Below are 13542 nucleotides of genomic sequence, written 5' to 3' on the forward strand. Positions count from 1 at the left end.
ATGGGCAGTAAGGCTGGTGTTGGCTGAGCCACGGTCCACTAGCCCAACTTCCCGTCTTTGGACTAAATATAGTTGCGACCATTGTCACCATAGAATGGCACATTTTCCTTTAGACATGAAATCTGTGATCACTTGAGGAAGACTCCTTGAGTAGAGAAATTGAACATCTCAGTGATGCTATGCACTGGCTGTCCTCCAATGACCTTGGCCACACCTCTGTCCCACACCGTGCCCCCCGGGGAGGCTGACTGCAGACCCCATAAGTGGCTTTGCTCCCTCTCCATGGATTTGGATAGCGGGAAACCCCAGCAGGAGATTGGAGGGGCTCAGGGAAGAGAGTGAGTTCAGAGTGTATATCCACCTGGCACCTTCACTGGGAGGATGCCTCAGACTGGCCCATGTCTGTCATCTAAAGGTCACTGCTCCTTTCAGAGTGACTCCCTCTCCTTCCACATTTTGGCAACCACTCCCTCCCTGTCCTTTGGGCTTCCTTACTCCTGACTCCAGGTTGCCAGGCTACCCCATTCGCTCTTCTCTACCTCGACCTTGTCTAAGGAAGGGTCCCTTTGTGATCAAATCCTCCATCTTCATGTGTGACATCTTGTTCTTGTTGAGATGCTCCAGACGATCACATGGCCACAACATAATACATTAAATTTCTCCTTTTTAAGAAGGTAAACTATATAGTAAGGCAAAATCGCATAGGGCAAAAGTAATATAAATATACTAAAAGCTCTCTTATGTATTATTAATGAACCCTCCTGTCACATATATCTGAATTCAAATTTGTTTTTCCAGTTCTGGGAGAACCTAGGAGAAGCCAGATCAAGAGTGCTTCAAATTATTTTCCTTTTCAAAGTTGACTTTGCATGACTTCACTCACCTGTGAGTCTGGAGGTTGGGACATGACCAGAGCCCAAACCGAGTGCTCTCTACAACCACTTAGCGATGCTTCCACTGGGCAACTTGAAGATACATTGGCTATGTTAACGCCAAAGGCAAATCTACTGACTGAGCCCAAGGAGAAAACTACACTGCTGAAATTGTTTTATTCAGCTTTCTAATCATAAGCTACTTGTTTATGTGAATCTAAGACCTGGCCATATTTTAAAGGTCCTCGATCCCCAGTGAGTGAGGGGTCTGCTGGATGAAGGAGTTACTCCTTCTCCTTCTGGACCACATTCTGAATTCCAGAGCCCAGAGTTCTCTACCCAGATGGACTTGAGTTCACTCAGAGCCTGCATAGCTCCCTTCACCCGTCGATCTTCCTGAGGGCATTGGGTGCTGTTAGAGTGAGCACCTGTAGGGGCAAGGAGTGGCCAACTGGAATTTGGGCAGGAATGTCGATGTGCATACCTGTGAGACTGCTTAAGATGCAGGACAGAGCCAGAGTGGAAAGAAAAGATGGATAAGGGCTGGAGACCAGCTCTCCTAATCAGCTGTGTTCTGGAGTGTTCTTGGGGAGCTGACAATTTTAAATTTGAGCCTGGACCTTCTAGGTTGTAATGAAGGCATATTATAGTCATCAGTTTGTTGGTCTCCCTCTCTCCCTTTCTACCTCTCTTTCTTCCTTCCTTCCTTTCATGTATTTAATAGGTTCTTCTTCTTCTTTTTTTTTTTAGCCTGCTTTAGAACTTCAAAATTTTTACACACATGATTATGTGGACTTTTGGGCTCTGCAAATATTAGGGATGGACCTATGTTTATATGTAATTAGTTTTCTTGAAATAGATAAAAGAATATTTAAGTCTGACTTCCTGGCCCTTCAAAGGACTGGGGAAATGTAATTCTCTACAACGACTCAAATCTGTTCCCACATATAACGAGTGATGGCCCCAGATCAGAAACTGATTTCCATGGAGCAGTGAGTGCTCTACGGTGATACGTGTGCATTGTTGTGGGGGAGTTCAGCCGGTGTCCTGCTGTTAAGAATGGTAAGTCTCAAAATATTCGTTCCAGTCCCAGAATTTGAAAACAATATAGAATTCATTCTCGATAACCATTTAGCCTGCTCAGAGAAATGCTCCTTTTAAATGCTACAGACAGAAAAGGATTTCTCTAGGTGGAACAAGTGGCGAGGTGGGTGCACCATTCTTCAAACACACTTTCAGAGTTCCGTGAGTTATAAAGCACTGGGACTTGGAGCTGGAGGTCTGCCTCAGTCTGAGGTAGGGCAAGCTTAGTTCTCGGTTGAAACACCGTGGCAACAGCTCACGGTGACCCAATACAGGAGAAGTTACTAAACACAGAATTCAGAGACCGTATTCATGATGACCCCCAACACTTCCATTTAGGGTAAGCAAAGACAATGTTGTCTTGGGGTACGTTCATCAGTGTGTTCAGTATAGGGTAACAGGTGACTCACCTATCTTGAAACGACCCATGTAGTAGATCTGGGTGCTGAGGGCCAGGGACACCAGGATATGGATTGCAGAGAAGATGACCCAGAACCACAGGTCATTTTTTCCAAACACCTAGGAGTAAAGATGCAAGTTACTTTCATCGGGGCTGTTCCCCACAGAACTCATGAAAATCATTCTGTCATGTATGCACATGGAGACAGACCCCAGCCGTGCATGCATTGTGGTGTCTCTCCCCGCCCCTAACTTCTGTGAGCTCACAGGTACCTTACTGCGCCAAAACGAATGGCTACCTGTGACAATGGGAGAGGAAAGAAATGGGGGAGACACCGAACAGCAACAATGAAAGGGCAACAGGTGTAGAGTTGGGGGCCAGTACTCTTCAAATAACTGCACCCAACCCACACATGTCCCTGCACATTCCATGAGTGGCGTCCACTCAGTCTCTGTCCGATCAGCTTGTCCATCTCTACACCGATCTCATGTGAGTCAAGTCCCAGCTTGACGGCGAAACTCTACAGGGCTAGCTTTACAGGTGCCTCTTACATTATTAGAGATAACTACCTTGCTACATCAGTAAAATACCATGAATTGACCCCCGATGGCCGCCTATCAGGAACTAAGGATTGCGATTCATTCAAACCTGTTCTCCTGAGGTCAAGCAAGCAAACAATGGACAACCTCCCAAGGGAGCATCCCCTAGGAAAGCAGGGCTGAAGGTGCTGGGGGCAGGGAGGTGGGCACGCACCACTCCGAGGACAGTGAGCGTGATGACCGCCGCGAAGGAGGCGTAGGCGGCGTAGGCGCTGGCATTGATGTCTGGGTGGCGGGTCTGGTAGAGCTTCAGCATGCAGAGGCCGGCAATCATGTACATGAAGGAGGTGTCTGAGGGCACACAGGAGGAGTGGAAACAGTCAGGACCCAGTGGGCCACAGACAGATCCTCTCTCTGGAGCCTGGGAACCCCCTGCTCTCAGGCCCTGGAGTATTTGTCGCCCTCAGACTATGTGGAGACCTCCAACGGGACAGCCTCTGCCCCCACGTTCTCTAGCCAGACCCCACACATCCCATTTCTAAAGCCCTCCGAGGCTGTTCCTACTTCATGGAAGCAAAGCATCCGATGACACGGTAAATAACCGACTATCCCTACTTGTGGAGGAATTTGTGTTTAAATGTTGCTGTTTAGCAGTTGTAACAGGAGCCCATACTGGTGACAATTAGGGAGCGGAGACAATAAAAAGCATCCTAGGTGGACTGTTAGGTCCTTATCAGCACCCTGAAATAGAACCGTGTTGATCACTGCTCAAACCCAGCTTTACAGCCAAGGGATGGAAAACAGCTAGAAATGAAATGTGGCATAGCTGCATGAGAAGTATGGAAATACAAATTCAAACAACAAGGCAATGTCCCATATTACCTAAGAATGTAGCGAAACATTTAAATGTCGGACAATAACATGTTCATGCTGATGTAGGGGAATGGGAACTCTCAGGCAGCTAGTGGAAGCAGGAATTAATACTCTGCAGAAACTGAGTATTTTAGCAATGGAAGATGCATAAGTCAGGTGACTCCAAAATTCTATGTCTAAGTGTCCCAGGGAACCTCTCCCACGTGTCCCACAAAGAGAACTACGTAAGGGTATTCACTGGACACTGTGTGCAATGTTTGGATGGTGCCCCATAAATGCAGTGCTCATATTTTTATTACAGAAGATGACAGTCCTTAAAAATGAGTGAACTGGATGTCCTTGATTCAATATTGGTAAATCTTGAAAACATATCATTGGGTGAAAAAAAAAGTTACAGAACAGAGTGTGATAACTAAATATTAATTTACTACAAATGTAGTAGAATTATAAAAACAAACTGGACTGATAAATATCAAATTAGTCATAGCTGTTGCCTCTGGGGAAGGGTGGAATAAATTTGGAAAGCAGTTCAAGGAACCTCAAACTTTATCACGGCGTTTTATTTCTTAAAAAGTAGATTCAAGGCAAATATTTTTAAAATGTTGGCATTTGTTCTGAGTGGTGACTGATAGGGTTCTCTACAGTTTTTTTCTATTAAAAATGTTTCTAACTAAAGAAAATTAAATGTGACAGAATTTCTGTGGTGTTCTGGATTCACAGACAGAGGCTAGAACACAAACATAAAAATGACTACTTTTTAAAATCCCTATCCTTGAGTATGGGGGTCACTGTTAATTGCCTACTACTAGCATCAGTTCTTCCCCGCCTCCTTTCTGACAGCATATCAGTACTAACTCAGATATCTTCCCCATTTTCAATTCAGAAATTCATGCCTTTCCTATTTGTTTCAGCAAAGCTAACTCCAACTCCTGGTTCTACCAATGGGTCTCTTGGTCTAAAGGTAGTGCCCTGCCGTTGCCACCATGATCAGTGTACCAACCCATGCTTGAGCTAACCGTGGGCTTGTGACTATTTAAACTACTGAGGTATGGAAGAATGTCATCTGGGGGTTTTTGGCAAAGAAATTTCCTTGCTTTTAAATGAAGGCTTCTGGAAACCAGCTTGCTGCATCCACCAAACATCATGAAGTAGAGATGTGAAGCCAGGACTTACGGTAGCTATTTTTGCCATCATGAGTTTCCTGAAAGCTTGAGGATAAAATCAGCCTACAGGCCAAGCTCAGCCCAAGGCCTTGCAGAGAACTGGAGCCACAGCCACCTGATGAATCCATCGCAAGCCTTTCCCACCTTTGCACTTGCAGAAGGTGAGCTGATAATTGTCCTTATTATTTAATCCAGTTGAATTGGGCTTTCTATTATTTTCAACCCAAAGCAGTCTAATTGCTAAGCTAAGCCAAATTATACTAAGGGAAAATTCCTGTTTGTTGGAGGAGTCTATCTGCCCATTGCTCATCTGCAGCTCTAACCATGGGATTATCATTGAATGTTGAGCCTTTTGTAGTCCGAAAGGTGGTCAGAGAGAAAAGATGGCATGACCCATGAAAACCATGTTCTGTGAGGAGGTGCCCTCAAATCACTTTAGCTCACATAAAATATCATTCAATTCTTGCTTACATTTGGGAAGGGTCCCAGGACAGGACTCCTATAACTCAAATCTGTGTGGTTGATGGAAATTCTAATTACCGAATTGGAAGTTGGAGTAATTAGGGCAGACGTGGTAACAAGCACTGAGCACTCCTTCCATCATCAATGCAATACCCATTGCATAGAAAACACCAAAGTGTTTAGGAATCCCATATTCCTGAAAGAGGAGAGAGCATGGTCAGTGGAAAGACACCAACTGGTGATATAGCCGTACAATCTGGAAACCCAAGCTTCTGGCCTCCTGTTATTCTTTTCCTGTAATCCAACACCACACAATCCAGCCATACGTCCCTCCCCTTTGTAGATACAGTTCAGAACCATGACCCTTCCTAGCTCCCACATCTGATTTGGCTGCCCTCTCCTCACCATGGCAAAGATGTCCTTGGCTTCCAGGGCTCTGCGATGGAGAATGTCCCTGCGCAAGACTATCAGCAAGAAGAGGAAGCCCAGGAGCACATGGCCCAGGTTACTGAGAATGTTGTTGAAGGCACTAAGGGATAAGAGGGAAACCATGAGAGAGTCCAGGCGATCCAAGAGATTTGGAGAATGAATGCACACATGAACGAGTGTGTGAGTCCTCTCAGCATCCCACGTTTTCTGCCCAGCCTTCTCATCAGATTTCACGACTGGCAAATCATCAGAGATCATCTTTAGCCTTACTCCTTTATTTTAGGATGCCTAGCCTGTGATAATGTGTCTGTCGGTTTCTGCCCTGGATGCCTGATTGGCTTCCCTGATACCCACTCAGTCCTCTCTTATCCCGAGGACTGGTATGGAATGAATCCTGGGAAACAGCTGCTTCAGGGATGGGCAGCTTGGCCGAGGGTCTCAGCTGCGCTCTGAGAGGGAATTCTCACAGCTGGACCCATGCTGTGTGTGTCAATATTCAGCTCTCTAATGGTGAAGTGTCAGCTGGTCATAGCCAGCTGCTTTATTTCAGGAAACTGAGGCTGGTTTAATTCTGGAACAAGAAGTCTGGCTCCCAGCTGCCAGACGAATGCTCTTTCCACTTCCCCATGTTCTGGAGGGCAGAGCATGGCCTTGGAGGCAGCAGGCCTGGGTTTGAGTCCTGACATCACTGACAGGTGAAGAACCTCCCACAAGGCCTTATCTTTCTAAGCCTTAGCATCTTCATCTGAAAGTGGGAGTAATGATAATCCTATGCAGTTTATGAGGTTGTTCAGTGGATTAATGTACGAGGAACTCATGTGCATGGATGAGTGTCGTTACATCTAGGACCTAATCTTTTCGAAACATCCCTGCCCTCTTCTTAGCTGGTTATTCTTAGGACTCTCTCCTGAGGCCCCTATACGGGAATGAGAGGAGCACATCTGGTCTCAAAACTTCTAGATTTCATCCCTCTTAACCTCAACTGGGGTAGTTTTCCATGGTTGTTTTTAGTATTTTAAAAAACTGACATTTCATCATCTAGAAAGGCATCTCTAAGTGCCTCACGCGCAACCAGAGGGCAGGGCTCACCTCAGGACGCCCAGGGGGTGAGCACAGAGGAAGTTGTAGTAGCAGATGTCCTGATTGCCAGTGACATTCGCCACCTGCAACATCAAGAGTGAGAAGAGGAGATGCAGCGTTTCTCCATCTGCTGAGCCCAGCCTGAGATCACAAAAGGCGGGCCCTGCTCACAGTGATTTACCATGGAAGCAGTGTTCCTTCTCAGCAGGGGATGGGTCGTGGTTTGCCCTCCTCACACAGCACAGGGTTATTAGGACCGTCATGCTATGTTCTATTTTCTAGATGTGTGTTGGGAGGGTACAGAGCTGTCCCATCCTGTGCGCAGAAGTGATAAACCACAGGGCAAGGCGACGTGAGGGGGGATGTGTTCAGTTTTCTGTCTTTATCACCATCTCTAACGTTAAGAACCTTCCCAGACCATAGCACAGCTCTATCTTCAGATAGGGCCCTGGAGATTAGAAGCAGTGGTGCCCAAACCTCATAAGAGTCCTCACCCTTATTGCATTATTAGGTAGGGAATTGGCTAAATACTATTAGACCATTGGCTTTCAAACTTGGCTGTACACTAGACTCACTGGGGGTTTAATCAATACGGGTGCCTGTTCTATTCTCAGAGACTTGGATCTAATTTGGTATAGGGTAGAGCCTGGACATCAGGATTTAAAATCTCCCCAGGTGATTTTGATGCACAGCTGTTTGGGAGACACTGTATTAGAAACATTGTCAGCCTTATCCTTTCAAAGCAGGATTTCTGTGTGTAATAAACACTGGAGAAGGTCATTATGGGATCTGGATCCTAAGGTTCTATGAACTATGAGGAGGATTCTCAAGCTGCTTTAATTACTATCTTTGTTTATTTGTTTTTACTTAATTTTTGTTCTTATTTTATATTTTCTAAATTTGAATATCTTACTAGTTTTGTAAAGCTGTTTTTAGTTTTATAAGAGGGCGCAGGCTAAATTACACACCGGGTTTCTTTGTTTTGGTCTGGAACTTATTTACTCTATTCATTACCCCTTGACAATCAGAAGTTCAGCCTGGTAAATGACAGATATAGTTGCTAGATATTATGACTGAAAGAGCATCAAGGGATACCTTCGATTTGGGTGACAAAATAATACAAGAGGTCTCAAGCCCTTCTGTGATAAACAGTTGGGAACTAGATATAAAGGTCCATCAAAGATGAAGCAATGGACAGGTCCAGTTGGAACTGAAATGGGAAATTCACACTTGAACTGAGCTCAAGTGATAGATACCTTTCTCTGTAAGTCATAGCAAAGATCTCTCCCTGCGGTATGAAACTGGGATTCTGGGATCTGGGCAGCACTTACTGTCTGGTAGGTGATGACCAGCTGGATCACAGGCAGCGCATAAAACACAGCAATGGTGATGATGTTCCTAAACAGGCAGAAAGAACCGGAAATAGTTGTTTCCAAATTAACAATGAATCTTTGCCCAATTTTTTTTTAAAAAGAATCCTTCCACCTCATAACTCCTTAGTTCACTTGTAAACATAGTTAGAAACTGATTATAGAGCTCCTGTCTCTGCAGCATCCCGCTACTATAATCACTGGTAAAACTATAAATAACACTTGCTTCTGCTTTACCTAAATTATGGATGAGGGCCTTTTCCTTTAGAATGCTGTCTGATTAAAAGTGACCAGAGTGTAAGTAATGGGAGATGGAGTATATGAAGGGATATGGCTCTCTAAGATACCTTAGTTCCAAAATGATGGTCCCACTATGAAATTCCGCGGGGCCCCCACTGCCCCTGCTTCCCTGGGATATCTGTACCCAAGTAAAATGGCAGCCCTCCGGAGAAAAGTATGGAAGAACTGTCACAGCATCAGCTTGGGATTTCTGAGCAGGGGTCAGTGGTGCGAGGGTGTCACCTGCCAGGCAGCTCAGCCTCTCCGTTTGGAGAGAAGCTGCATCTAGGTGCTTGACCACCACAGGTCTGTTTATCACCTGCTGGGGTACCATCTCCCTTTCAGGCAGGGTGAGAAGACAGAATACATACTAAGAACATAAAGCCTCCAGTGTAGTGCCTCTCATGGAAGATAGTGACATGTTATTGTTATGTTGTCTTTCTGGAAATGGGAGTTGATGTGCTCCCTAAACAAAAGGGTTTCTACTACCATTCTCATTTTTCCTTTTATTTATTTTTTTTTCAAGATTTTATTTTTGTCAGAGAGAGAGTGAGTGCACAAGCAGGTGGGGCGGGAGAGGGAGAAGCAGGCTTTCCGCCAAGCAGGGAGCCAGATGTGGGACTCAATCACAGGACCCTGAGACCGTGACCCAAGCTGAAGGCAGACGCTTAACTGACTGAGCCACCTAGGTGCCCCAACTTTGTATGTCTTTAATTTAGGACTGGTTGCCTTTTATTGTTATTTTTGTTTTTCTTATAGAATGTGGCATGAATTCTCAAAACATCTATACTTTTGCTTCATTAAATGGAAACTGGTACCATAAGTGATTGTGGCTTTTACTAAGAAAACTGCCATTTTACTCAGGGAACCATGGTCCCAATAGTCATCTACTCACCAAAAATAAATCTTATATTTTTTGCTGACAATTCTCCGGTCCTTCCTGGACAGATCTGACAGGTAAAGGAACATCTAGGGTATCAAATAAAAAGAGAGTGCACAACTGTACGTGGCAAAGATACATAGGAGAGCTTTACAAAATTTCAATCCAATCCCTCACTAGGGATTAAAATGATTTAATAAAACTTTTCTTTCAATTTTTCCCTCCACAGCACCTCAATAAAAATCCTAGCATTTTCTCTGAAATAGTAAGAATTGGCTGATGTGGAAAATGTATTGGGAGTCTCAGATGCTTCATATATCTCAGGAATGGGTTTTCAGTTTTCAGAGATGTCCACTGTGTGATTCCTGAATGACAGGATTGAAATTAGACAACCTGCTTTCATCTCCTTTACTGGCTACAACCCAATATAATAAATATACGCCAGAAAGAAATGAGCTTTATTCCTGGAGGACGATATGTGCAAAACCAGGGAGTTTCCCTGGGTATACCCCTCAGTGAACCTCTACTTCCATCTGCTGGAACTCTTCTGCCCTTCTGGTCCTCAGTCAGCCACTTCAGACCCTGAGTGGTGTTGTTTAAAGTTTTATTTACTCAAGTAATCTCTACACCCAACGCGGGGCTTGAACTTACAACCCAGAGATCAAGAGTCCCATGCCCTTCCGACTGAGCCAGGCTGGTGCCCCCAGACCCTGAAGACTGGGAACAGATTGCAGTGTTCTAAATGCTCTCGCTTCCTTCTTCCAGAAAGAGATGCTAATTAGCCGAGTATTGCTTTTAGTCTGTATTTGTGTTTTATCTCAAAAGCCCTCATGGAAGTTTGGTTTTCCCTTGCAAGGAAAAGAGAGGAAACGGAGTTTTGCTGAAGGTGTGTTTGTTGAACTTTCTTTCCGCCTTCACCCAGAGTTTGGTCAGGCAGAGGTACCTTGGTCCGAATAACATTCTTGTCACTCTCAATGTCTGGCATGGTGTCGAAGTCACTCTCCTCCACAGAGCTGTCTGTGTCTGACTGGCACGTCTGCCCGCCATCGGAGGAGGACATCTGCCTGCCAGGACTGGAGCTTGACTCCTCTGAAACAGAGAAAACTCAGCTGCCTTCCAGAGTGAGTACCATGGAGCCCATTCCTCTCTGCAAAAAGGCACAGTGCTGACTCATTCTTGAAAATGTTGTGTTGAAAAATGAACTCCTTCCCCACAACACATGTTCTTTCTCTTAATTCCTTCTCAGTGGACTTCTAATTTTCCTCTTCTCCTATTTTTTTATATTTACATTGTCTATTTCTAGGGCCAAATACATATTAAGAACATAAAGGCATTTGCTCTGATAAGGTATTTGGATGCACAAAATAAGATGATGTTTATATGTCATGTTTCATATTTTAAAATAGGAACATAAATATATAAACATGTACATGCATGGTTCTATAGGGCATCTTCCACATGTCTGTGTAAGCACACACATATCCAGGGGCTATATATTGCTCATGGATAAAGTATGTGTACACCGAGACCCCCCACATGCTGCATCTATGATTACAGCATGAGAACACCACTCTCAGGAAGAAGAATCCTTGTGTTCTTGTGAATGTTTCCCAGAGCAGATGGGAATTTGTGCAGCTCGATGAGTCCATGAGCAGAGCCTACCTTCCACTTTATTTCTTTGGTTCAGAGAATTAAACACACACACACACACACACACACACACACACACACACACTCCCCTGTTCTTGCAGAGCCAGAAATAAGTAGCCTGCACGAAACCCACATGCTTCTCCAAGCTTCAGCACACGGAACAGAGTAAAGACTCTCAGCCCCTTTGCCCTGACATTTTAAATGAATCATTCATAGACCCACAGGAATTCTGTCTCTTTCAGGCCATGCAATGAACACTGGGGGGTTGCGATGTGAATGACTAGGTTCAGTTATGAAGTTAGCCAGAAAGAGCAATTGTTTGCCTACGGCCATGTTCACCTGCAGCAGAGCCTTAGTCTTCTGATCGCCCCCACTCCACTGAAATCTGAGAATGAAACAGCTCGTCAATTGATGTTGGGCTCCCTGACTTGACTCTGACACACTGTTCATGCACTAAACTCAGGCTGGGTCTGAAAGCATCCCCACGGGGACCTTGGGGGTTGATGGCAGCAGCCACGGAAGGGAATTCTGCTCACGTGTGGCTGGCACAGAAGAACAGAACTGGAGAGAGTTAGAGCTGGAAGGAGCCTCCCAGATCACCCTTATAAAGGCACATCTTATAAAGAAAAGACAACCTTACAGGATGACCGCATCACGCACTCTCACAGTCAGTAGTGGCTGGAGGGCCCTTTATATCCTATTCTCTGGAGAATTAGGAAATACTTCAACGAATGAACTCATTGTAGGAAATACCTATGGCCCCATAATTGCTTCCTTCAGGGGTGCCGGCAGCAATGGGATGGGACGCCACCATGTTTTCAGAGCCTGTTGGAAAGAAACACAGAGAGGCCAACACTTAACGTCCAGTTGCCAAAACAAAACAACACAACTCTAAGTAGTCTGAATAATCAGATCACAACATTTTGAACTTGATTTTCTTTTTACTCGAATATAAGACTCACTGAACTTGACCTGTGGGCCAAATCTAGCCCACCACCTGTTTTTGCCTGCCTCTTTTTTTTTTAGACTTTTATTTGCTTTTTCAGTTTTTTTCTTATTTTTACCTCTTTTTGAATAATTTCCATTCTTTTATATGTATATATATATACATACACATGTATGTATATATACTCACACAAATATGTGTATGTATATGTATATAGATATAGTTTGATTTCTTTCGTTCTATTTTATTTTTATTTCTTTTTTTTTAAAGATTTTTTTTATTTATTTGACAGAGAGAAATCACAAGTAGTGGAGAGGCAGGCAGAGAGAGAGAGAGAGGGAAGCAGGCTCCCTGCTGAGCAGAGAGCCCGATGCGGGACTCGATCCCAGGACCCTGAGATCATGACCTGAGCCGAAGGAAGCGGCTTAACCCACTGAGCCACCCAGGCGCCCCTCTTTCTTTCTTTTTTTTTAAATTAACATATATTATTAGCCCCAGGGGTACAGGTCTTGTTTTTGTCTGCCTCTTGAAGTAGGAATGGTTTTAAAATTTTAATGGTTGGGGAATGAAATCAAAAGAAGAGTTCATGACAGGTAAAAATTATATGAAATTCAAATTCCAGTGTTCATATATGAAGTTCTATGGAAATAAAGCCACGGTCATTTGGGTTCGTCTATGGCTGCCTTTGGCTATAGTGGCAGAGTTGAGAAATGGCGAGAGAGACGTCTGACATGATTTGCTCTTTGACACTTTACAGGGAAAAAAATCCCTCCTGGTTCCTGCCTGAAGGGACTGCAGGATCCCAAGAACAAAGGAGCACAGGTCTTGAAATTATTTTGAGGAAGGCCACCACTGAACAGAAACACGGAATTAAAGCACTGTAATTTGGATGTTTTTAAAATAGCATTTAGCAGTACCCTATCTGCAGGATGAGCCCAGATAGGGAGGAAATTACTCCACTCCTCAGAGCAACCAATGATGACAACTGAGCTGGGGATGAGGAAGAATGTGAGATATTTTGAGAGAGATTTCTGGATCTGCTGCCAAATGTCTGTTGGCAGGGAGAGAAAAATCGAATAAGATAATGTTCCTCAAATGTTTCCATTGAGGTTCTCCTGGTAGCAGCCCAGGGAGCGACCTCGTTCCTAAGTCTGGTGGTGTCCTCTGGAGCCAGGCCACCGCAAGCATCGGAGGAAAACATCTCCCGACGGTCTCCTTGGTTATGAGGCAAGATGCTCTTCAGTGAGTTTATCCACCTCTGAGGATTAGGCAGAGCTGAACAAGGAGAGGAGAAGCCACAAACAAGCAGCCTATCTAGGATGTTTCTCTAATGCTACAATGCTACAATGTTTCCAGGAGCCACCCTGGTCTGTGGAGATGCAGGAGAATATGTCTTCACTGCCTCCTGAGCTTTGTCCAAGATCTGGGATGTTATCAGGTTGGTGGGAATCACAATATTGTATCTTTCTTCTGAGGTGAGGTTGCTTGTATCACATTCCAGTCAAAAAAAAAAAAA

General features: G+C 44.5%; 1 protein-coding gene across 6 annotated transcripts in view; it reads right to left on the reverse strand.

The window, feature by feature from the left end:
• The window catches only part of SIDT1 (SID1 transmembrane family member 1), a 98546-nt gene that overhangs the window by 12786 nt on the left and 72218 nt on the right, over positions 1–13542 (reverse strand). For all 6 annotated transcript variants that reach the window (XR_009351134.1, XM_059164097.1, XM_059164095.1 and 3 more), the window contains 9 exons: positions 11834–11905; positions 10374–10519; positions 9446–9519; positions 8233–8299; positions 6911–6984; positions 5798–5921; positions 5471–5588; positions 3109–3245; positions 2366–2474 (listed from right to left, as the gene is read on the reverse strand). Coding sequence is in view for 5 of the 6 variants with exons in the window: in XM_059164097.1 (XP_059020080.1) it covers positions 2366–2474; positions 3109–3245; positions 5471–5588; positions 5798–5921; positions 6911–6984; positions 8233–8299; positions 9446–9519; positions 10374–10519; positions 11834–11905 (921 nt within the window). In the remaining variant the exon portion in view is untranslated. The remainder of the gene's footprint in view (positions 1–2365; positions 2475–3108; positions 3246–5470; positions 5589–5797; positions 5922–6910; positions 6985–8232; positions 8300–9445; positions 9520–10373; positions 10520–11833; positions 11906–13542) is intronic.

Source organism: Mustela lutreola, chromosome 2, assembly GCF_030435805.1.
Source record: "Mustela lutreola isolate mMusLut2 chromosome 2, mMusLut2.pri, whole genome shotgun sequence".
Classification (NCBI taxonomy): Eukaryota; Metazoa; Chordata; class Mammalia; order Carnivora; family Mustelidae; genus Mustela; species Mustela lutreola.